This window comes from Brachyistius frenatus, unplaced genomic scaffold, assembly GCF_029030835.1.
Source record: "Brachyistius frenatus isolate BFR_SWC_R1_liver_20210118 unplaced genomic scaffold, ASM2903083v1 Contig_360, whole genome shotgun sequence".
Taxonomy (NCBI): Eukaryota; Metazoa; Chordata; class Actinopteri; family Embiotocidae; genus Brachyistius; species Brachyistius frenatus.
In genome coordinates this window covers 130,001-155,667 of record NW_027210959.1, presented here as the reverse complement: position 1 = coordinate 155,667, position 25,667 = coordinate 130,001, and the positions used below count along the sequence as shown (strand labels likewise).

At 41.0% G+C, this 25,667-nt stretch overlaps 3 protein-coding genes across 3 annotated transcripts in view; all 3 read right to left on the bottom strand.

The window, feature by feature from the left end:
- Window positions 1–882: 882 nt before the first annotated feature.
- Window positions 883–10,228, bottom strand: LOC138636188 (toll-like receptor 13). The gene is made up of 6 exons (XM_069724068.1): window positions 10,155–10,228; window positions 6,191–6,231; window positions 1,941–4,417; window positions 1,608–1,725; window positions 1,134–1,412; window positions 883–1,021 (listed from the first exon to the last, which is right to left on the bottom strand). Exons 3-5 carry the CDS (start codon window positions 4,387–4,389, stop codon window positions 1,166–1,168), a joined length of 2,814 nt encoding a protein of 937 aa, XP_069580169.1. The 5' UTR covers window positions 4,390–4,417; window positions 6,191–6,231; window positions 10,155–10,228; the 3' UTR covers window positions 883–1,021; window positions 1,134–1,165.
- LOC138636185 (uncharacterized) lies at window positions 8,818–13,939 on the bottom strand. Its single transcript, XM_069724064.1, has 7 exons — window positions 13,886–13,939; window positions 13,242–13,375; window positions 12,917–12,955; window positions 12,666–12,748; window positions 11,885–11,929; window positions 11,664–11,799; window positions 8,818–10,895 (listed from the first exon to the last, which is right to left on the bottom strand). Exons 1-7 carry the CDS (start codon window positions 13,937–13,939, stop codon window positions 10,778–10,780), a joined length of 609 nt encoding a protein of 202 aa, XP_069580165.1. The 3' UTR covers window positions 8,818–10,777.
- Window positions 13,940–16,801: 2,862 nt separating this feature from the next.
- LOC138636191 (cortexin-3-like) overlaps window positions 16,802–25,667 on the bottom strand; it is a 21,110-nt gene continuing 12,244 nt past the window's right edge. The window contains exons 2-3 of the mRNA XM_069724071.1: window positions 21,173–22,100; window positions 16,802–20,084 (exon numbers count right to left, since the gene is read on the bottom strand). Coding sequence (XP_069580172.1) covers window positions 21,749–22,015 — 267 coding nt within the window. The 5' untranslated portion in view covers window positions 22,016–22,100 and the 3' untranslated portion in view covers window positions 16,802–20,084; window positions 21,173–21,748. The remainder of the gene's footprint in view (window positions 20,085–21,172; window positions 22,101–25,667) is intronic.

The window sequence follows — 25,667 nt, the reverse complement described above, 5'->3', positions numbered from 1 at the left end:
TCATTTACTGGTTTGTTTAATTGGCCAAGGACGTACAAATATACGTCAAAGGGGAACTGGTTCGATCCGGCTGAAACCTGCAGAGAATTGACCTTTTGCACCGCCGTGACAACATCCAACGAGTATCCAGTCAAAAAAATTAACATCGAATACAAACAAAGATATAGGTAAGAAACTTGGAAAAGCCCCAGTTTGTATCTTTGGTTTGCTTTGGCCCTACAAGCGACCATATTTGGACATGCCGGAGGGGACGGGGCTTGTTCTAGATCCAAGAACCTGAGGACACTGTTGGTGCGTTCATGAGCGACTGGGAAAAGTTCAGAACACAGTGGGAGAAAACACGTGAATGGATTGAGGTCACCTGAGACGACAGCATTCGCGGTGAAAAGAAGAAAAAAGAAATATACTTAACTTGAAAAGAGTCACAAGGTTAGCCTAGCTTACTGGTTAGCTAGCTGCGTCACCTGTTCAAAACAGCAGGACATCAAAACGTAATAAAACCAACCATCAACCATCAGTGATGTCATCAACCAGCGGTGATGTCATCATCCATCAGTGATGTCATCGTTGGTTCATGAACGTTATAAATCCTCCAGTTCAGATTCTGTCCGTCACCATCTTTACTAGTTCGGAGCGGTTTGGAGCAGGAAGTGACCATATTTGGACGAGCTGGGGGAGGAGCCAGAGGTGGATCTGACCGATCTGATCAGAAACCTGACGATACTACGTCCCGCCCACCGATAGCTGTAACCTGACTGCACCGCAGACCTGTCAATCAGACGTGCAGCTCCCTCCACGATGTTACGGACAAAAGTGTAGTTAAAACAGTTCTCGTGTGATTCCAGATTTTATTAAACGGTATTTGTTTACATTTTTAGCAGAAAGTCATTACAGCTCCGTCATGTCTGATTCGTCACTCAGGTGAGAGCTGCTAGAAGAGAGCTCGGCTTTATTATCGACTTCTGGTCACCTGTTGGAGTTTGTTTTTGGACACGTGGTTTTGCTGAAAATCATGCTGCGGCTGAAAAACAAAAACAAAACATGAAAAATAAATAACAATTTAAAACAAATCTTAAACAACACAATTGAATGAATCAGTTGTTTGACACTCTACTGAAGGATTATTTACTTACTCATATCTTTAATTTAGTTCATATTGAGGACTTCAGCAGACCGGAGACACGCTGGCGGTCAGGAGGTCCGTGTCCTCGGCGTCCTCGTCCCCCGTCTCCAGAGCTCTCCGGACGTTCTGCCAGAAGACTCCCGGGTGCTGGACGGCCTGAGGCCAGCTCAGGTACGTCCGTCTCTTCACCAGCTTCCTCATGCGGTAGTACGGAGACAGCTGATGGGACGGGATGTCCTCCAGGAACAGCAGTACCAGCACGTCCTTCTGCTCGTCAAACAGACGGAAGCTGCACCGGGACAGAGGACAGAGGTCAGACCAGGTCAGAGGTCAGAGGACAGACCAGGTCAGAGGACAGAGGTCAGACCAGGTCAGAGGACAGAGGACAGACCAGGTCAGAGGACAGGTCAGAGGACAGACCCTGAGGATGGTTCAGAGAACCTGTGAGGTCAGAGGTCAGAGGTCACAGAGACAGCGCCCCCACCTGGCCATCTGGATCTCCCTGGAGCACCACTCGCTCTGCAGGTAGCGGTGGCTGATCACACAGATGGTCTTCCTGCTGCCGTAGATGGCGTCCGTGATGTTCTCGATGATGGGCTTACCTGAGGACAGGACAGAGGACAGACAGACAAGTTGGTGTCCAAAGACGTGTTGAGATTCGTTGACAAGTCATGTAAGAGTTAGCCCGAGTCCTTCCGGTGAGTTTGGACAAGACACAGTGAAACTAGTTTGTGATAGTTTACTAGACAAGTGGGCGGAGTTTGTTGCATTTGAGAAGTTGACTGATATGAACTTAAGTTGATGAGTCGACATTTACCGGGTTGGAAGTCTCGGTGGTGCAGACAGAGTCTCCAGCCCTGCTCTCCCTCCAGCACCGGCAGCATCTCCCGGTAAACCCAGTCCTCGTCGTGGACGTTGTAGGAGACGAAGGCGTCGTAGCGGTGAGGGGCGCCCTCCTTCCTCCTCCTGCGGTCGTGGACGAAGGCCAGGAAGAGGTGGACGGCGTAGACCAGCTGCCACCTCAGGAAGTGGTAGAGGAAGGAAGTGAGGAGGGTCAGGACGACCAGGCAGCAGCTGGACACGAAGCAGAGGAAGTCCACGTCCGCCCAGCAGGACTGGACGTCGAAGTCCAGCAACCGGCTTCCTTGTTTACTGGGAGGGAAGGAGCAGGTGTACTGGTAGGCGTTGACCACCTGAGTCCGGTTGTTGCTCTTCACCCACTGGATGAAGCCGGCGTTGGAGCAGTCGCAGGTGAACGGGTTGCCGAAAAGGTCCAGGTACGTGAGCGCGGTCAGAGACCAGAGGACCATCTCATTGATCACCGTCAACTCGTTCTCTTTCACTTTCAGCCAGCTGAGCGCCGGCAGGTCGACCCGCGCCAGAAAGTCCAAAGATCTGAGCTTATTCTGGGAAAGATCGAGAGCCTGGAGGTTCGGGATTGGCCGAAACAGTTCGGGTTTCGGTGACGAGACGTTGCTGCCGATTATCTGGAGGCTGGTTAGAAGAGGCGTGTGCGTGAAGGTGTCTGGGTGCGGCGTCTCCGAGAAGAATTTCTCAGCTGCAAAGAGATGCAAGTATTTCAGACCTCCGAGCACATCTGGAGGGATGACCAGGTCATATCGGTTGTTGTTTATGATTCTCAGCTCCGTCAAAGAGGGCAGCTGTAAGAAAGGCGGTCCATCATGTATCCCATGAGTCAGACTGGTCATGAACGTAGGAAGGTAAACCGTAAGAGTTTTTAAGTGCGACAGTCCTCTGAACATGTATTCCCCGAGCGAGTACGAGTAGAGAGTGAGAATTTCGAGGCGATCAAGTCCTTCGAAGGTCCCGTTGTTCACTCGGCAGCTTGACAACGACTTTAAATCCAAAGAAAAGAGCGAAGACAGACTACTGAAGTCGCCTTTATCGAGCTGCTTCAAGTTGTTCCCGTTCATCTTCAAAATGCCGAGGTTACGCAATCCGACCTTGAAGGTATCGTACAATCTAATAATCGGATTTCTGTCAACGTCGAGTAATCGCAAATTCTTCAAGTCTCTGAAAACACATCCTCTTAGTTTTGAGATGCGGTTTTTGCTGAGAAAGAGTTGCGTCAAACTCGTCAAGTTCAGGAAGTCGGAGCAGCCCAAATCTCCGATGTCATTTGAAAACATTTCGAGTACGACGAGCGAGGAGAGGCCTCGGATGGCAAGCGGCACTCGGGTTAGGAAGTTGGCGCCTAAATTCAGCTGCTTGAGCCGATTCAGAGGTTTGAGCGAATTCTCGGACAGGTCGGTCATCTCGTTGCCGAGCAGAGCCAGGTCGGTGAGTCCAGAGCAGTTTCGCAGCAGCGTGTCGTTCAGTATGTAAATGTTGTTGAACGTCAAATCGAGGTTGGTCAGAGAAGGAATCTGGCAGGCGACGTCTACCAGACCATTATCGAACCACTCCTTCACATACGACAACCAGAGGTACTGCAAAGACTCGGTGCTCCGGAGCATCGTCCGGTACGTCTCGAAACTCACCTCGATCCCGCTCAAGTACAGACTCGTCAGGCTCCTCAGGAAGGTTTTGTCGGGTACGTCCCACTCGAAGCCGCGGCTGCATTTGGACAAATCCATGACCTGAAGGTGAGGAAAGACGTCTCTGGTGACACTGAACCTTGTCAGTGGATTCAGATTAAACACCAGCCGCCGGAGGTTTGACGTGTTGAGCGGCAGGTCGTCGGAATCGAAGGATGGGAAGCGGTTCATTCCCACTTCGAGTTCGCGCAGAGTCAGCAGACATAAAATGGGGACGATGTCGGCGAGTCGATGGAGGTCGTTGTCGCTCAGTTCTACGATCTGTAAACTGACGAGTGGCCGAAAGGCCAGCGGGGAGATGCACGAGATCCGGTTGCGAGTTAGAGAAAGGCACGCTAACTTGGATAACCCCTGGAACACGTCATCGCTCAGGTTTGTGAGAAGATTATAACTGATGACGAGGTACGTCAACTCCGCCAAGTCGGAGAATGCTCCATCGTCGATTTGAAGCAAAGAGTTTAATTGCATTTGGAAATAAACAAGCTTCGATAAACCGCTCAGATCCGTCCGGTTGATCTGAGGAATCCGATTGGAGTTGAGGTCCAGAAATGTCGCGTTTTTGGGAATGTCGTGGGGAATCGCGGTGAGGTCACGATCGTTACACGCGACGGAAACGTCCGCCGAGTCGACAGTGCAGTTTTTCAGCGCGTACGGCAGCGAGGGGGGAACGTTAAGCAGGACGGACAGCAGGAAGACGAGCTGGAGCATGCTGACGGATCAGATCCTCCTGGAGTCGCTGTTAGAAAACAAAGTTACACAACACTTATACAAAGAGATGAAATCAATTATCAATTAATAAATACCTTGAACCAACAGAAAAACAAATATTCTGATTGTCGAGTGATTGTTTTTAGTTACTTTTAAAGGGAAACTGGGAAAATTTTTAAATTTTCTTGTCAAATTTCTGTTTCATCTTCGTCACGTCTGGGAGGAAAAATAATGATCTTTGAATTTTAGACATTGAAATGAAAAGAGACCTAAAAGGATGCAAATCAATTAAAAAGATGTAAAACGCCTGGAGAAAAGTAAAACGATAAAAAAAAGATGTAAATAGACAAGAGATACGAAATTGTTAAAAATAAAAATACGACAAATAAAAGACATAAAACAACAAAAAGAAAAATTAAGAAAAAGAACATAAAAAGAGCAAAATGCACTAAAAAGAAAGCTAAAAGGATGTTAAATGTTGAAAGAGATGCACAACGATTAAAAAGACATAAAAGGGCAAAAAAAAGACATAAAAGGATTAATGAGAAGCAAAACGAATGAAGAATTTTAAAACTGGAAAAATATGTAAAGAAAAATGTCAAAGAAACAAACAGATGAAACTGAAGAGACGCACAATGATCAAAAATACGTAAAACGATTTAAAAAATATTAAAACTACAAAAAGGACATGTAAAATGTTGAAGGCTTTTAATTGACTGAAGAAGGGTCAAATTGTTTTAAAAAGGCATAAACAAACTAGAGAAATGAAAAACATGTTAAAAAAAAGAAAAAAATAAAGATGCAAAAAAAACGTAGAAGATACAAACCAGTAAAAACAGAAGTAAAACTACACGGACGAGAAAGAAATAAGATGTAAAGACATAAGATGTAAAACAAGAGAAATTAAAAAGACGTAAAAAGACAAAACATCTGTAAAAAGATAAATACAAATATCTCAGCTGTAAAGATGAAAAATTAAATGAGCTGAATTTAAAAATTTTCTTCAAATTATTTGTAAAATTGTTCGTCATTTTATATTTTGACCATTTTTTTCTTACATGATTATTCAGTTCATGTGTTGGATATAAAACTCTTTAATGGACGGTTGCCACCGACAACTGTTTGAATTATCGGTTCATCTAATTCTCTCTTTTAAATAGTTGTTTTGGTTTTTGTGTCATTTCAAACATCTTTTTGTCATTTTTTTGTCTCATTTTTAGTTTGTTATGAGACATTTTTGGTGTTTTGTGTCTTTAAATCAAAAACTTCATAGAATCAAACTTTGCACTTCATGTTCTGTCAAAAAAAAAAAAAAAAAAAAAATAATTCATACTTTTTATTTTGCTTTAAACATTATTTATTGGTATAAAAACATTTACTGTATTTTATTTGCTTGTGGAAATAGTTGCAGATTATTTTGCTGTTGAACGTCTGATTGATGAACGATTCAGCTTTAAACTATAAATAAAGTTTTATGTTTGTCGCTTGCGTATCAGTGATGCTAGTTTTGGTGTCACCTAATTTTTCTTTTGTTAATACTTTTAAAAGAAAGCTCACAACGTTTCTCTTCAGCCTTTAACTCGCTCCTCTTAAAGCTCTCGCACTTTAAACTACCGCGTTTAATTTTGTGCATTTTATCTGTTCTGTATCTCATTTCTTTTCTATATTTTTAAATGTTCCTTTATTATCAGTTTTTATGTGAAACTCTGAATGTAATAATCCTGCTGAATTACTAAAAACTGCACTCACTTTTTTTTTTTTACAACAATAAATATGAGAATATAAAAAGAATGAAGCTCACCTGGCTGGAAGTTGGTCGTGTTTTCTGCAACGAGTTCAGATCTGACGACAAGAACAAAAAATAAAATAAAATAAGTGAACTCACACTTTTACACGCAGTTGATATTTTTAACCTACGAGTCCGACGAGGAGACGTGGAACAACAAACTCTTGCAGGAAGTGAGAATTCAATAAAAACATCGGAACGACACGCAGATAAACAAAGAGGAAGTACATCATGTTCTGGCGACCGCAAAGATTAGAACTGCAAGCGGCCAGAAGTCTCAATAAAAAAATAAAAAATAAAAATAGAGACATGAGGTGTTTTAGTTTAAGCGCACGTCGTTTTAAGAACTCAAGAAGTTGATTTTAAAATAGAATAAACGTACGTTAACATGTAAAATCACAGGTTTTTTTGAAGACGTGCAGATCAACTCAAATCTTTGAATAAGGAAACAGAAATGTGCAAAACGAAGATTTTTCTGAAAATATTTGAGACATTTTATGATCTTTAATTTTTTTAAATACAACTTTTTAAGTATTTAACTCGTTCGCGTGCAGCCGCAGTTCAAAACAATGATTACAATACTGTATTTTAAAAAAAAATTTGTTTATATGCAGATGATAAACGCCTCGTCTAATTTGCCAAAGCTAACGTAACTCTTCGGCTGCACTCAGTGATGTTTGTCCTTGTTTGCCGAAGACAGCGGTACTTCGGTACTTCGGTACTTCGGTACTTGTTTTTGGTTCCATTCCCGAATACGACTTTTTGAGTAGAACTCCGTAACGTAACTCTCTGGTTTCACTAGCGAACGTAACTTTATGCTGTCATTAGCTAACGTAACGCCGTGATTTTTTAAGATGATGTCATGAAATTAACCTTCAGTTCAAAATCATAATGAAATAGATAAATAAAATAATAAATAATAAAGAGAACCGATCCTGATGAATCCACGGAGACCTCTTGGTGGTGCTACATGAAAACTTCAGAAGGGAACCTGAACCTCCATCAGCCAATCAAATAGGTGGCTCTAAGGCAATGGCCAAAACACTGGCCCCAGGGCCAAATGAGGCCGTCCATCAGAAATATTCAGCCCAATTAAAGCTGAAATTCTAAGAGAAAATCTGTCTCCTGTAAATCTCAACATGTAGCGTCTAATAATGAAACATATATATCATAAACTCTGTTGTTCCTCACTGCTGGTTGAAATGACTTCAAACTGAGTTATTCGTTTCATTGTCTCATTATTTTTCCCACCGGAGCAGGAAACTGATCGATGATCACGGCTCTGTGGATATGTAATAAATAATTTAAAGAGTAATTTAGAATTTTTTTTAAACATTTTTAACATCATAAAGCGACGTGGGTGTGTTCGGTTCCTTCAGCATCATCGCGGTGCCACGCGGTGACCACCAGAGGGAGCCAGAGGTCAACGGTCACACTTCAGATCAGCCGCTTCACACTTTAATTATTTTTAATTTTCACCTTAAAAAAACAAAAACAGGAACCGACTGCTGAACATTAACCTTTGATATATTTAATTTAAACACCTCTTACTGTGTCTGAACAAATAAATTATGATGTATTTTTAAACTCTGGTATTTATTACTTGATATGAATCAGATGAGTTTTATTATTGTTGATAATCATTTTCTTTAATAAATATGAATAATTCTGACTGAACAACACTGTTATTGATTCATTTCTGAGACGACCTGCAGGAAAACAAAACCTCCCGTCCGCCTTCATCTCATTTTCTCCTTCAGCCCCGTTTCTTAAATCCTAATTAATCCAGTGTGAAAGAGTTAAAGCTTTAAATCCTCACGGCGGATAACGGCGGAGTAATAAAAGCATCACTCAGAGGAAAATGAGCAATCTTCTTCCAGCCGATATGAAATTAATGTAAAATGTAAACAGTTTAGCAAGAAGGAGGCGACTTTTATTTTCAGTGAAGAAAAGAAGAAAAAAAAAAAAGTCTGTTGACAAGGAATTAAACTGAATTTAATAGAGTTTAATTAAAGAGGAATTTCTCCTTCAAACTCCGTCTTGCTCAGAGCATTCAGAAATTACAAGAGGAGGAGGAGCGAGCGCAGGGGGGGCGTGGCTTCTGGAAATGGAAAAAGTCAATAAATGACGCAAAAGACGGAATCACAGATGTTTTATCAAAAACTGGACTTGTCGTCTCAGAGAAGTGTCTTCAGCTGCAATACCAGCGAGTGCCACTAGAGGTCGGCTCCAAAAAGCCTCCGGCTCCATAGACTCCCATTCAACTTCTCTCATCAAATCCAAAGTGAATAAAATGTGTCCATCAGTTCTCTCGGTGTTGTTAGCTAAAGTCACTCCTTCTTCTTAGTTTTCTGGAGGTCCATCTGAAAATAATCCCTCATTCATTAGAAAAGAAGATTCAAGAAGACCTGTTTTTGGGGGCGTGTCTGTTTGATTGACAGGCCTGTGGTGCAGTCAGGTTACAGCTATCGGTGGGCGGGACGTAGTATCGTCAGGTTTCCACACGGCCGTATTTAAGCAGTCGGTTTCCTTTTCATCTTCTACAGGAAAACGTGAAACTGTGACGCGTCTCACATCCGGCCGTGGTTGTTTTGTGTATCTGGATTATTGATCATCAAGGTGGTCTGTTTTAAAAAAAAAAATTTAAATGCAGTAAAATCAGACTTTAAAACAACAACTCAGCAACACATACAATTTTAAAACGATCGAAACTCTCATTAATATTTCAGCTTCGTCTTGTATTTTAAATCACTGCAGCAAATTGACTTAATTTTGGGATTATTTCAGTCATGAGATAAAAATTCATATTCAAGGATGAAACAATGTGACATTTAAACTTCCTGAAATAAAAGCTTGACGTATTGATCGCGGCGGTGGGAGATGAGATCAGACGGCGTCGGAGGATCAGAGGAAGATTTTCCTCTTTAACAGACTCTGTTTCATCACTCGGCTCCCCGGGGGTGTGTGTGGGGGGGGGGGTGTTTCATTTATGGATGAGGCGGCTGATCAATACCTGGTGTAGTTACAATTGATGGAAGTGTTCAGTGATATATAATGGATGTGCTCAGCAGGGGGGCTTCTCTCCCACAGCTGCTGATTAATTGATCAAATATGTCTCATTAATGTCAGCGGAGAGAAAAACACACTCAGGTTACAGATGTTTCACATTATCGACCTCATTAATAAAACACGTCTGAGCTCTGATTGGCTGCTTTCTGTCAGAAGTTCTGACGACCAACCCGGTCTTTTAAAAGCTGTTTCATTGTTTCATATTTACGTGGATATAAAAATGTTCGTCATCTCCGGGTCTGAAAAGTGAAGATTTTAAACTGCAATACCACTGAAGACAACTAGGGGCTGTCTCCAATAGACTCCCATATGGTGCGGTCAGGCTTCAACTACAGGTGGGCGGGGCTTAGTGTGCTGCAGTGACGTCATCGTTGGTTTGTGAACGTTATGAATCCTCCAGTTCAGATTCTGTCCGTCACCATCTTTGCTAGTTCGGAGCGGTTTGGAGCAGGAAGTGACCATATTTGGACGAGCTGGGGGAGGAGCCAGCGGTGGATCTGACCGATCTGATTGGAAACCTGACAATACTACGTCCCGCCCACCGATAGCTGTAACCTGACTGCACCACAGGCCTGTCAATCAAACAGACACGCCCCTAAAAACAGGTCTTCTTGAATCTTCTTTTCTAATGAATGAGGGATTATTTTCAGATGGACCTCCAGAAAACTAATAAGAAGGAGTGACTTTAGCTAACAACACCGAGATAACTGATGGACACATTTTATTCACTTTGGATTTGATGAGAGAAGTTGAATGGGAGTCTATGGAGCCGGAGGCTTTTTGGAGCCGACCTCTAGTGGCACTCGCTGGTATTGCAGCTGAAGACACTTCTGGATCAGAACCATTTTACAGACCTGAAGCTACGAACTCTTTTAGAAACAGACTGAGGTTCACATGTTGTCGTATTCACCGTGTTCAGTAGAAGAGTCCGTATGAACGGCGCCCTCTGGTGGTTTTCACCACGTTAGAACTCTAAATCTTCTAGAAGCCTCGAGTTCAACGAGTGTTGCTGACCTTTACAGAAAGGTTAGAGGTCGTGGAGGTTCATGTTCAGCTGATATGTTGTAGTTTGAGTCACGTAGAGTTCGTCTTCGTAACTCAGATAACAGCTGACGTCTGAGGGAAATATTAAAGTCATCCTTTGTTCAAACACAGGAGGAGAAATCGTTGGAGTTACTGGATCAACGTTGGTCGGATGAGACGTCGGACATCACCATCAACAGAAACTCCTCCCTTCTCCTGGTGCATTATGGGAATTCTCCTCACCATCAGACCGTCGCTCTGCATCCTGATCAGAAATCTGAGCTTCAACTCCTTCATTAAAATGCTTTACTCTCAGGTAACACACACACACACACACACACACACAATAAACAAACAAACAAACATGACGTCTCAATTGTTAAAGTCTTTTTGATTTCTTTCAGATTATTTCATCAGAAGGAAACAAACGCAGATCCAAATGAATAATATTTAAATGAGGAGTTTCAGTCATTACCAGCTGTTTCCTGTCTTTGATAAGCCCCGCCCCCATCAGCTACCAGGATGTACACAGGTGTAGGAGTACTCCAGGTATTTCGTGGTCCCAGGACAGGGGTTGGAGAAGACCAGGTTGGAGGCTCGGATCGAACATTTGTGTTTTCCATCACATCTGGAGAGAGACAGATGTTTTATGTTCCAAGTGTCAGATTCATTTCTTTTAATTTCATTTATCAGGTTTTATTTCTTCTTAGACCTTTAGTTTTGTGATACATCACATTTTCTTTATAATTTGTTTCATGTGTAATATTCAGTCACTACTTTTTATTATATTGTGTATTTGTTATTTGGCAAAAATATTTTTTTTCAGTTTTCTCATAATAACAATTATATTGTTCTTTCAAGAAATTATTTTCTTCGTATGACAATATTTCTTACTATTATCAAAAATGTTTCTCCTTGAAAGAAAACCGTTTTTGTTTGTAGAGAATTTTTTTCTTGTTTTCATAAGGAACTTTTGTTAAAAAGTAAACAAATTAAACTTTTTTGTTTGTTGTGAATCTTTTCTCGTTCTTTCATAAGAAACTTTACCATTTGTACAAAAAAAGTTTTTTCTTTCTTTTAAAAATTATTTTCAACAAAAATAATGAATGAATAAATAAGAAACTTGTCAATCGTAAGAGAAACTTTCTTGTTTGTAAAAAAATGTGTATGTTTTTTTAAGAAACCTTTACTAGTTAATAAAAACTGATCTTGTCTTAAAAATAAATATTTTCAATTTATATTTTCAATTCTCATAATATTTTGAGAAACTTGTTTTTTTTACAACTTTTTTCTCATTATAATAAAACTCATTTTATTTCATAAAATCAACGTGTCGTTAAACCGATTTTTTTCCTCACGATACGTCGACGTCACCGCGTCACCTGACTCGACTCACCTGTCGGCCACCAGCTGCAGCGCCTCGGCGAGTCTGCAGCTGGTGCTGGGCGGCTGCCTGCGGGGGGCGCCGTGCTCGCACACCTTCGTACTGGTCCTGCCGTAGTTCGCCATCAGCACTCTGATGACCCGCGACCCTGAACACACACACACACGGTCCGGTTTACGACACTTCAGAGGACGTTAAGCTCAAGTTCGAAGATGAAATAAGACGCGACCGACCGCAGAAGAGCGACGCCTTCTTCTTCTGACACACCTGGTGGATCTCTGAAAAACAACGTTAACTTTTTAAACTTTAATTTACGTATTTTGTATTCATATTGTCATATATAAATACCCAGAACACGCAAAGATACGAACCCCCGAGCTCGCAGGTGAACGTAGTCTTCATCCAGACACACCTGCTGGAACAGGGCGGAGCCACGTGACACCAGTCCATCGGCACCGAACAGCTGGACCGGCCGTCGCACCTGACGGCAACCGAGAAACGTTACTCGACCCGTCGGTGCTGCAGCGCCCCCTGCTGGGTTACTTTTAAACGTTTATTTTGAACCGGACTCTTTAAAGGTGTGAACAGCGCCCCCCGCTGGCCCACCTCGTCTTCACGACGTTGAGGATGGAGGTGGAGGAGCAGAGCGGCGTGTCCAGACGGCGCGGGGGAACGCCGCCGACGCAAGACTCCGCCTCCCGGTGACTCGCCGTCACGTTCCGCACTGCGATCACGCCGCCGTCTGGAAATCAAACAGAACGAGACGGACGGACGGACGGAAACGTTTTATCTCCTTAAAACAATTCACAGCCGCCAGCCAACAAATGTCGCTGCACACCGAATAGACATAAATAACTTGCTAATGGAACCTGTCGCCGTAAAGACGTTAAATTCTACGTGACTTTTTGCACACGTGCAGAACGGATGGATGAACGACGTGAGTAAAACCAAACCGATGTTTTAGTTCTGAAACTCTGCCGTTAAAAAAAACAACAACGTAGAAAAGTGTCGTACTGCAGTTGAGCCGCTGAGCGAAGTCCTCGAGGTCGCAGGTCAGCTTCGTCTCTGGAAGACACAGCAGAGAAAGAAATGGGCACCTGAACACAACAGGAAGAGATCCTGAACTCATCATTATATCTACTCTGGAGTCTCAGACATCCGAGTGTCCTTGAATGCACCAGAGAGATTTGATTTAAAAACAGTTTCTGCTCAAAACACTAGAAGAAGGAACATTAAAGGAGCCGGATTCAGATGTGATGTTTTACCTGGTCGGGTCGTCGCGATGCAGCAGGTGACTGTTAACACTGAAAAACAGACAAAACAGAGAGGTCAAAGGTCAGAGGTCAACCAGCTGAAACAAGACAAAAGACAGAAAACACATTATAAAAAAAAGGGTTTGGAGTCAAAGTTCCTCACAAACAACGACACAGAGTCTCCGAATGGTTTCCATGTCGGAGACGACCAACGTTTACAAGAGACAACTGTCTAATGTACACACACACACACACACACACACACACACACACACACACACACACACACACACACACACACACACACACCTCATTTCACTGTGAACTGTGATTTTACCGTTGGGAGATGTTTGGCGCCTTCTCTACTATTTTCAGGTCTGGTTGCCATGGGAACAGCTGGATTGGTATTAAAGCCACTGGGTTGTGGTGATTTTGTGTGTGTGTGTGTGTTGGCAGTGTAGACAGGTGAACCTACACACACACACACACACACACACATTTGTACTTCCATCTTTGTGAGGACCCGGTCCAGACGTCCTCATGTCTACGACTCACCTCGGTCCCCACAAAGATAGACAGACAACAACCTGTACAGAAAATGAAAGCACAAATAAATATTAAAATTGTATCTTATTTTTTTATTTTTGATTAAAAGCATAAAATGTTTTGAAATGAGCGAATAACCTGCAGTCGACGTGAAGTTTTCTTCTCCTGCTCTGAAATCCGGCTCCGAGCTCAGATGAGTTTATTTGGCGTCGGACACCGTTCAGCATGTCGTATCTCGTCTTCCACCCATCGACCATCTGTCACGCCTTCATGTATGATGACTCACACGTGCAGATCGTGGAAACGCGACCTAATTTTAGATTTCCATATGAGCGTCCGCAGTGAGTCGATTAAAACCTGACAAAGATTCTTCCTTGGATTCTTCTTTCATATTTTTCCTGCCGATTGTTTTACAGCTTGAAGCTTTGAATTTACTTTTTCATCTGAGAAATTACATTTTTTGTCTTTTAACTTGTCCTCTGGCGCCATCATCAGGTCAACATGTTTATAAGGAAACAAAGCGTGGACGTTAACAGAACAAATATCATGATGACATGTCGATCCACGCTGTGTTTCGCTTCTAAAAACACCAAGAAAAAAAACCACAATTAACAAAACAAAAACAGAACACGAAACCAAAAATGCCCCCCGAACAATACCAGAAAAGATAAACAAAGTATAATTTTGGAAAAAACAGAATCAAAACAAAGAAAACTAAATAAAACAACCAAGCGAAGAACAAAAGTGAGCGAATCTGTTTTGATCAAACAGGAAGTTTTTATTTTGTTACAAAATAAGAGCGCGTACTCATAAAGGAGCTCAGACAGAAGGCAGGAAGAGAAATCTACACTTCAGTTTGGACACAACTTTCAACCACTTAGAAAATATAGAGGAGCTCTGTTCACACACCGACACACAATCTGCACGTCAACTACACTGTAAAAAAAGAGCGGATAAAAAACAGCTGGGAGACAGAAATTTAATAAAAATTCGCTGTGTTGCAGTTACAGAAGCAAATCAGTCAGAGAGGAGATAAAACATTTCAAAAGCATCGAAATAATCACATTTAATTGTGTGGAGAATTTTTTTCATTATTTTTTGTTCCAATTATTTTTGGCAATTCCATAATTTAACACTGAAACCTTTTACTTTGAAAATCACACTTTTATCTAACTTGCAATTCTTGTTATTTGTTTGTGTTGCATGTGAAATTCTACGTTCTGCTTTTACAAATATAATTGTGTGTAAATTAAGTTAAAAATGACACCTTGTTCTTCTATTGAAACTAAAATAATTCACTCAGTATCTAAAATGTAACAATTTTATTTTGAAATCCAAGTTTGTTTTGTAACTTTTGCCTTTTTTAAAAACTCATTTCATAACTTAAATTCTTTGTGCGTTCAAAAGAACTTGCAGTGAAACATGATTTTCAAACAAAGATATTTCAGTGTTTTGACTTAAATTGAGTTTAAATTACGACTTTTATTTTCTTTTTCACTCGACTGTTTAAACTGACGGTTGTTTTTTCTGTTTTGGATGTTTTTTTACGTGCAGAGAAAAGAACAAACAGCTCACGTGCCCACGAAGCGTCAACTCGAAGTCTTTATCAAAACTAAAAACTTTGCTCTGATAAAATACAACATTAATATAAACTGTTCTCAGTTATTTATTTAGTTGCGACTTGAAAGAACGTCACCAGATAACGAAACACCGCAGAGAGAAGGACACGCCATTCAGTACGAAAAACCCCCGAACAGGTTGAGCGGACATTTTACACGAGTGATTAGTTTAGTTTTTTCCGTGACACTTTTTCGAAGCCACAACACAGAAAAGATAGAAAACAGTTTGTTATTGAAGCATTTGCTTTTTAAAATGAGAGACTTCACAGTTTCAGGGCAGACGAGTTTTGCGGGAAGGAAAAATCCAGCGTGAGAAGCACGTTGGGAAAAAAGTTGTTTTAATTAGCATTTATACAATTTTCAATTAGATGTTAGCATACGAAGTTCTGAAATGACTGAAGCTATTTTTCGTCTCTTTGCAGTTGTTTAGTTTTTTTTTGTCGTTTGGGATTTTTAAAAGCTTCGTTTAGACGTCAGGTAATTCAACTTTTGTTTATTTCAGATCAGATCTTTCCTGATCACCCCCCTCCCACCCCCCCCTCCCTCCACTCTCCCCAAACGACCTCAAAATCCAGATTTACAAATATCATGCGGATACAAATCAGGATCTTATAAACCAGATCTGTGCCGGCGGTCGTTTCATTTCGTGTCTCCGGGTGGATTTTTCCTTCCTCTTCAGGTGAACCGTTAGCAGTCCGACGGCCCGCCAACGTCCCCGAAACACAACAAAGAACAAACAGAGAAACAGAAATCCTTTAAAGGGTAAAAAAAACAGCAGCACCGGAGCTGCTGGAGTTCCTAATCCTACGTAAACAGGATCAGTGTAAGGCAAGGAGGACGAGGAGGACGAGGAGGACGAGGAGTCGCAGAGACACGTGGAGACGAGGGAGGAAGACCATGAGGAAGATGGCTGAAAGGCAGACGGCAGAATTTTAAAGGGACGCACGAACTTCTGCTGAAGATGAGTCAGAAACAAACTGAAGAAGGTTTGCGTTTTTTTTCCAACACTTCGAATGAATATTTCTCCGAATTAAAAATCTGTTTCCGAAGGAAATCAAACGGACGGACGTGAACTTCTTTCTACTCACATTTACTCACAATCACCTTTAAAGTTGTATTTCATTTGTTCTTCTAAGTGTTTGTCTCTGATATCTTTTTCTTTTCCAATCTACTTTTTATTTCTTTATTTTTTTATCTATTTACATTTTATATTTTACTGGTCACCTTGTTTATTTTTGGTATTTTATGTTTATCTCGGTGACTTTAAGTCTATTTAATATTTATTATTCTACGTGTTTGTGTTGTAAAGCACTTTGGACTTTTTTAAATGAATAAAGTTTCACTGACTGATTCATAAAGAGAAAAAATATCAATCCTTTAAACTTGATTTCTATTATAATAAATATAAATACATGAATAATAAAACATAAACATGTTCAAAATAGATGATTTTATATTAAAAGTCACTCATTAATATCAAGAATTAAAATCTTAATTTTGAGATGTGAAAAATGTTCCACGCAGAATTTATCAAATTATGACTGAAATGAAAAAACATTCTTCACATCTCTACACAAAAATGTTTGACCTTATTCATATATTTCCGGATCATGAGAGTGCTTGGAAATATTTCATTCGTTTATAATTACAGTTTCTTCATTAAAAAAAAAAAAAAAAATCAATAGATTTTTTTTAAAATTGATTTTAAATGATTTTCAACAATGTTGGAAAAATCTATAAAAAAGTTTTTGGGTAAAAAAAAAACCAACTCAGTTCTTGATATAAGCAGTTATATTATACAAAGCTTATGTATTTGAAATAATAAAAACAAGGTCAGTTTTATTTTTCATTATTGATTAACTTAGTTATTTGATTGACAAAAGTTTTTTTTTGTTCATTTTTCCTTGAAAAGAATTTCAGAAATTATTTAAAAATAAATATTTGAATTGTCAAATAGAAATACAGCTTTTGACCTCGATGATTTTTTTTTTTTTATCAATAATTCAGTTTTTTTATCATTCCAAGAAACACATTTAATTATCTTACGATAGACACTGATAAAACAATCAAAATATAATTCATTATCGTTTTCAATTTTAAGTTATAATTTGTTTTTCATTCTAAGCACTCGCTGACTTTAATCAATTGTCGAAAACTGAATTTCAAAAAGAATCAAAGAAAACTAAATCAAACACATTTTTAAATTAGAACTTTGTGTGCAAATAAAAGTCTCCATCATTAAAAACACACACACACACACACACACACACACACACACACACACACACACACACACACACACACACACACACACACACACACACACACACACACACACACACACACACACACACACACCTGTCCAGAGCCTTAAAGCACATTACTGCAACTTAAATAAAAGCCTCCTCAGATTTTGGCTCCTGCAGCAGCTGACAGCAGAGTAATGAGAGTTTTCACTGTTTCAGATAAGACGGACTGAGACGGACTGAGACGGAGTGAGACGTTGTCCTCGGAGACTAAAAGACTCGTTCTTTGTTTTTTTTCTTCCCTTCTTCTTCCTCCTTTATCACTATTTTATTTCTTTATAAGCTTTTAGAAACAGGAATGTATTTCACCTGTCAAAGCAAACAGAGATTAACGGGATGAAAGAGGGACGAGACGAAGGACAAAGGTGGGTGGGGGGAGGAGGGAGAGGACGGAGAGGAGGAGGAGGGGAGGAGAGGCAGTGAGTCGCTGGGAGTGTTTGACAGACAGTTTTTGTGTGCAGACGACCAGGTGGCATGTCCACGGCGTCGTCACGGTATCGTAGCCGTCACTAAGCGTGTGCTCAGCGTGTGCTCAGCGTGTGCTCAGCGTGTGCATGTGAAAGCAGGCGGTACCGAGATCATACGTGTGTCGTGTGTGAGATATAAACAGTGAGAGTGCGTTCGTACGTATTTGAGGACAAATCTGAGTCTAACGAGCAGCGAGGATGTTTTCAGAAGCGAAGACTTTTTGAATAATGACAAAAAAAATTGTAAAGACAAGAGACATTTTTGAAAAGTAAGACATATTTTGTAAGACTGATGACTTTGAGGAAAGTGAGGACATTTTGTAAAATGAGGAAGTTACAGGAGTTTTTTTCTTGAAAAATCAAAGAATTTTTACCAAAAAAGTGGGAAAATTTTGAAAATTCAGGATATTTTTCATGAACTCAGGAGACTTTTGGAAAGTTAGACATTTCTGCAGATGCGAAGACTTTGAGGAAACTGAAAGGAAATTATGTTTTGCAAAGTTTTGTAAAAAAAAAATCAAAAAAAAAAATCAAAGACTTTTACAAAAAGAAGTGAAATCTTCTGACAATCTGGATATTTCTTATGAATTGTGGAAACTTTTCTGTTTTCAAACACATTTTTGCAGATTTAAGTTAACTTTTCCGGAAAAGTATATTCTGAAAGATTTGGACACTTAAAAAGAATGTAAATGTTTACGATAATGAGGACATTTTGTAAAATGAGTTCTTTGAAATTTCCTGTTGAAATTAATGAATTTTACAAAAGTGGGTAAGATTTCCTGAAACGATGTGATGAAGTGAAGTGAAGTGAAGATTTTGACTGAAGTGTAAAAGAAGAATTTTGTTGGTCCAGCATTTGAAAATGAGGACAGTTTTGAAACATAAAAAATGTTTCAGAGTAAATGTTAAATGTTTATGATAGTGAGGACATTTTGTGATAAAAAAAAAGATATCCTGTAAAGGTTATGCAAAAATATTTTTAAAAAAGTGGAAATAATTTTCTAAAAAGTCACAACATTTACTTTTAGAGAAGTAAAGACTTTGAGGAAAAAGAGGAGATTTTGGAAAATAAAACTCTGAAAAGTGATTTGATTATTTTTTTTTTTTACATTTCATGTTTATAATTTGACTTCAGATAAAAAAAAAAAAAAAAAATTAAAAAAAAAATCCAGATATGAACTAAAGAAGCGTCACAGCATATTTTGGCTAAAAAATAACGGCTGAATTTAGATTTTTATTTTTTAAATCCAAATTTAGACGTTTTAATTTTAATTTAACCTTTTTTTTTTTAATTAAATTGAGTTTGTTAAACTATTTTTTTTCTAAGTAAGCAGCAGTTGTTTTTTTTTTAACATTTATTTCATAAGTTCAAAAAAAGATTACGTTTTAGCTGCAGCAGGAACAATTTTAAAACCTTAACATGAACCAGGTGAAAAGTGATCTTATTTAAAATGTCTATTAATACATAATATTTTCAACTACGTACTTTTATTTTTTTTTTAATTTTTTTTATTTTAATTTAAAATTTAAATCAAAAACTTGACAAAAAAGGCAGAAATGTTGATGAAAAGAAGTCATAAACTTCAGCCTCCAAACGACGGCGAGCAGTTCAGGACTTCTTTCTGTCCCTGATGAAGTTTGTCTTTTGGAGTATTTATAAAACACGTCAGTAAAACTAAACCAAAAAGTCTGAAGACAGAAACTCCAGAAGTTTTGCAGATTTTCACCTCAGAGAGAAAGAACAGAAACACGAGAGCGTCTGAAGCTCGGCGGGAAAAAGTGTTTGATAAAGACAAAAAGAAACTTAGAGATGTTCAGAGAACGAAGACGACGTCCTGATGGACAAAAACCCGGAAGGAGACGTGTTTCGTGGGATTCAATTTGTGAATCTGGGAGACGAAGATTTGTCTTTCAGAAGCTCCCGAAAAACAAAGGAAGGGAAAAATAACTCTTTGTAACTTTAGATAAAAATAAAATCCGTTTTTGAGCCGTGGAGACTTCAGATGGTTCGTCTGAAACCGTCCTCTTCGCATTCTGTCTGTGTTTTTACCTTCAGGGGGCTCAACGTGAGGGTCGGGACCCCCACGCAGGGCTGCGTGGTGACCCCGGACGGGTCATACGTGTTGTCGTTTTTTCATCCAGAGGTGACGCCAGAAAACGGAGGGAAAAGACTCCGCCCACACAGGAAGTGAAGAGCCCTCCAGGTTAAAGAGGAGAGGGACCATCCGGCTTGTTATCACATCTGGGGAGGAATAAAACAATGAAATCTCTCAGTTTCAACATTTGATATGTTGTCTTTGGTCTATTTGTGATTAAATATGAATTAATGTGATTTACAAATCAATACATTCTGTTTTTTTTTTATCTACTTTTTACACAACGTCTCAAATGTTTTGGAAACAGTAAATAATCTTATCGAGCAGTTTGTTGTTCATTTGAAGCTGAAATATGAATCTTTTCACCGGTTTTAATGTTTCAGTGTTTTTAATGTTTGAACTCTGCAGGTCGGAGCACCAGAACCAGAACCAGAACGAGGACCAGGACCAGGACAAAAATCAGGCACAGGTACAGGTACAGGACCAGAACCAGGACTAGGACCAGAACAAGAACCAGGACCAGGACCAGAACCAGAACGAGGACCAGGACCAGAACAAGGACCAGCACCAGAACCAGGACCAAAACCAGAACGAGGACCAGGACCAGGACCATGACCAGAACCAGAACCAGGACCAGGACCAGAACCAGAACCAGAACCAGAACAAGGACCAGGACCAGGACCAGAACAAGGACCAGCACCAGAACCAGGACCAGAACCAGAATGAGGACCAGGACCAGAATCAGGTACCAGTACAGGTACAGGTACAGGTACAGGTACAGGACCAGGACCAGGACCAGAACCAGAGTGAGGACTAGGACCAGGACCAGAACCAGAACCAGAATCAGAATCAGAATCAGGTCCCTTTACAGGACCAGAATCAGAATCAGGTACAATACCAGGACCAGGACCAGGATCAGAACCAGAACCAGGACCAGAACGAGGACCAGGATCAGAACCAGAATCAGAAATAAAATCAGGTACAGGAACAGGTACAGGACCAGGACCAGGACCAGGACCAGAACCAGGACCAGGACCAGGACCAGAACTGGAACCGGAACCAGAACCAGAACCATCAGATCTGGATCAGTCCTGGTTCCACTGGGAATAAATCAGCTTTTTTTGTGCTGTATCACATCATCAGAATCTCTGACTTGTTGTTGTTTACAGTTTGGGTGAAGTAAATAAACATGTTGTTTTCCGGGAGGTTTTTACCTTCAGGATGACGGACTCACCTGTCGACGAGTCCTCAGAAGATCCATCCAGGTAGAAGAAGAAGAAGAACAGACGTCCTGTTCATGGTTTCTGATTCGTCGGCTGCCTGGTGAGGCGGTTACTAGGCAACGGCCAGGCGTCAGAACAACGGAGAGATGCTGCTTCATCCTCCTCCTCCTCCTCTTCATCATCCTCCTCCTCTCACTCCATCTCCCCACTGAGCTCTTAAAGTTCTGAAAGTTCTTAAAAAGTTCATAAAAGTTCACAAAAAAACCCAAAAAGATTAAAAATAAAAAACTGCTTGTCCCGTGAGAGACAGCAACCCCGACGCGCTGCCTGGCAGGCGGCTCGTCGTCACGGCAACAGGAATCCTTCGGAGGGGATTCCTACGACCTGAGCAGGAACCAACCGGTGGGTTTTTCTGCCCAGAAGCGCCGCCTGCCAGGCAGACTGAGACCACGATCAGACCGGCGGAGAGGAGAACACCGAGCCCACGTTTCCAACCTGGGCTCGTCTGTCTACGCTCCGCCGTCAGGGTGGGCGTGGCCTCAGCCCAGCGGGTCCTCGGTCAGGGTTGCTGCCTCTCAGGCTGCCTGTCAGGAAATGCGATAGTCGAAGGTGTCCTTCTCCATGTAGTCGGTCCAGGTGGAGGACGGCATGCTGCGGTACGGGTCCAACAGGATGCGGAAGCAGCGCACGATCAGCAGGCCGAGGAAGATGAAGAGGATGAGGACAAAGACGAAGGCCGCCCGCTGCTCCAGCGTGACGAAGGAGGCGGCGGCCGAGGAGGAGGAGGAGGAGGAAGAAGAAGAGAAGTCAGACTCGGAGGCGGAGAAGGTGCTGCTGTACAGGTCGTCGGCCATGTTGGGACGAAGGTTCAGACGATCGTCCTCTTCCTCAGTCCACCGGAGAACATCGTGTTCGTAGAAGGGAGGAGGTGGAAGACGCCTGGAGAAAAAACAAACAAACAAACAGCAGGGTCAGTTTTAATAACAAATATTATATATTCAAAGAACAACAGTGATGTCATCAACCATCAGTGATGTCATCATCCATCAACCATCAGTGATGTCATCATCCATCATCCATCAGTGATGTCATCGTTGGTTCATGAACGTTATGAATCCTCCAGTTCAGATTCTGTCCGTCACCATCTTGCTAGTTCGGAGCGGTTTGGAGCAGGAAGTGACCATATTTGGACGAGCTGGGGGAGGAGCCAGCGGTGGATCTGACCGATCTGATCGGAAACCTGACGATACTACGTCCCGCCCACCGATAGCTGTAACCTGACTGCACCACAGGCCTGTCAATCAAACAGACACGCCCCCAAAAACAGGTCTTCTTGAATCTTCTTTTCTAATGAATGAGGGATTATTTTCAGATGGACCTCCAGAAAACTAAGAAGAAGGAGTGACTTTAGCTAACAACACCGAGATAACTGGTGGACACATTTTATTCACTTTGGATTTGATGACAGAAGTTGAATGGGAGTCTATGGAGCCGGAGGCTTTTTGGAGCCGACCTCTAGTGGCACTCGCTGGTATTGCAGCTGAAGACACTTCTGGATCAGAACCATTTTACAGACCTGAAGCTACGAACTCTTTTAGAAACAGTCTGTGGGTTCGCTCGTCACTGTGGGCGGAGCCAGACCAGCCAGGGCGCAAAAATACAAGAAGAACGATGCAGTCAGACTACGGTCTGAACGGCATCTCTGACAAATCTGGCTTAAAGTATCCTATCCTAATATCCTTTGTCGTCATGGCGACGACATCACGCTGCGAATACCGACGTGTTCAGGATTTTTGTCCTGATGAACCCAAGAAGTCGTCTCTGTAAGACAGAATCTACTGGATTCTACTGATGTCAAGTTGTGTTCAGTCTTTAAAACCTGTTCCGTGTTCCGTGTTCCGTGTTCCGTGTTCCGTGTTCTTCAGCAGGCCTTCGTGTTCTCTTTCTTTCTCTCCCTCTGATCTATGATCTGGTGAACTTTACTTTCTCCGAGTCGGATCAGACCGAATGAGTCCGTCCGTGGAGGATCTGCTGAGTCGCCAGTTAAAGCTCTCTCCTCCCTCTTTAATATTTCACCGACGCTCTTCCTCGTCTTCCTCCTCTTCCTCATTCTCAGTCTCATTCTGTTCAGCTGCCAAACTTCTGCAGCTTTAAAAATGCAGCTCGAGCGTCGGTATTAATCCTTTAAAACCTTATGATTATGTTTGTGTGCAGGTTTATTATTTATTTTTTATTTCCATGTGCGGCTGATTCGTCCCGGCGGACTCTGAACGTGCCTCACGACCACCTGAAGGAGAGCAAATCAGATTTAACCGAACCGACCTCGGAGGGGCTGAAGGCTCCCAATAAAATCTATGAACTGTAAGTTTTTGGAAGTCAGAGCTCCTCCTCCTTCAAAGAGACTTTCTGTCACAGTTTTAGTTCGTAACGTCGGTCTGAAACTTTTTAAAAGTGCCATATGGTATAAATCCAGATTTGTCTTTTCATTCTGCAGCAGCTTGAGAGGCTGTAAATACTAAGAGTTAAAACACTGCAGCTGTTTGGGAAAAAAAACAGAGCGGTCTCTGGCTTCAGCTTTAAAGTTTAAGACTGATTTTAGACTCGGTTTAGGACTGATTTTAGACTTAGTTTAGGTCTGGTTTTAGACTTGGTTTAGGACTGATTTTAGACTTAGTTTAGGTCTGGTTTTAGACTTAGTTTAGGTCTGGTTTTAGACTTGGTTTAGGGCTGATTTTAGACTTGGTTTAGGACTGATTTTAGACTTAGTTTAGGTCTGGTTTTAGACTTAGTTTAGGTCTGGTTTTAGACTTGGTTTAGGACTGATTTTAGACTTAGTTTAGGTCTGGTTTTAGACTTGGTTTAGGGCTGATTTTAGACTTGGTTTAGGACTGATTTTAGACTTAGTTTAGGTCTGGTTTTAGACTTAGTTTAGGTCTGGTTTTAGACTTGGTTTAGGACTGATTTTAGACTTAGTTTAGGTCTGGTTTTAGACTTGGTTTAGGGCTGATTTTAGACTTGGTTTAGGACTGATTTTAGACTTAGTTTAGGTCTGGTTTTAGACTTGGTTTAGGGCTGATTTTAGACTTGGCTTCAGACTGATTTCAGACCTGTTTTAGGACTGATTTTTAGACCCGTTTTAGGACTGACTTTGGACTTGGTAAGATGTTAAGTTCAGAATTTATCCTCATTTAACGGAAGAACACGTCGACACATGCGGTTACTGACTCCTTTATTCCACATTTAATAAATGTAATTCTGATCCGTGCTCCTGCCTGAACTGCTGTTTCTGATTTGTTGCGTAAGATTTTCGGAGCTCCTGGAAACGAGACAGAGTGAAGCCTCCTGCTGTAGAACGTGTTGGTGAGAGCGGAGGAGGAAGAGTGGGCGAAGAGGAGGACGTCAATCTGTGTGGGAGAAGCTTTGCAGAGCTGAGAGCCGACATTTACTCTGCTCTTTTGTTTGTTTGTTTGTTTGTTTGTTTGTGGTCTGTATTTCTGAACCTTCTCAGGCGATGCCTGCGTTTGTTGTTAAAAGAAATCAACCTGCATGTTTATGTGTTGTGATACGTTAGAATCGTAAATACAAATGAAACCAGTTTCCTGTTTGTATCTTACAAAACTTAATTTATACTTTATGAACAAACATTGTTTATAACAATGACATTAAACGACAATCTACTCCTCGAGGTTGTTTCCCTCCTTCAACAGTCAGCTGTTAGTTTCAATCCATCCAAGATTAGTGTCACCAATTCACACCATTTACCAAGTCCGAGCCCAGCTTAAACCAAGTCCAAAACCAGTTTAAAACCTGATCTGAAACCAGGTTAAAACTAGTCTAAAACTGGGTTTAAAACCAGTCCAAAAAACACATTTGAAACCAGGTTAAATTCAGTCCTAAACCAAGTCTAAAATCGGTCCTAAACCAAGTCCAAAATCGGTTCTAAACCAAGTCTAAAATCGGTCCTAAACCAAGGCCAAAATTGGTCCTAAACCAAGTCCAAAATTGGTCCTAAACCAAGTCTAAAATCAGTCCTAAACCAAAAAATGATCCTAAACCAAGTCCAAAATCAGTCCTAAATCAAGTCCAAAATCAGTCCTAAACCAAGTCTAAAATCGGTCCTAAACCAAGGCCAAAATTGGTCCTAAACCAAGTCTAAAATCAGTCCTAAACCAAAAAATGATCCTAAACCAAGTCCAAAATCAGTCCTAAATCAAGTCCAAAATCAGTCCTAAACCAAGTCTAAAATCGGTCCTAAACCAAGGCCAAAATTGGTCCTAAACCAAGTCCAAAATTGGTCCTAAACCAAGTCTAAAATCAGTCCTAAACCAAAAAATGATCCTAAACCAAGTCTAAAATCGGTCCTAAACCAAGGCCAAAATTGGTCCTAAACCAAGTCTAAAATCAGTCCTAAACCAAAAAATGATCCTAAACCAAGTCCAAAATCAGTCCTAAATCAAGTCCAAAATCAGTCCTAAACCAAGTCTAAAATCGGTCCTAAACCAAAAA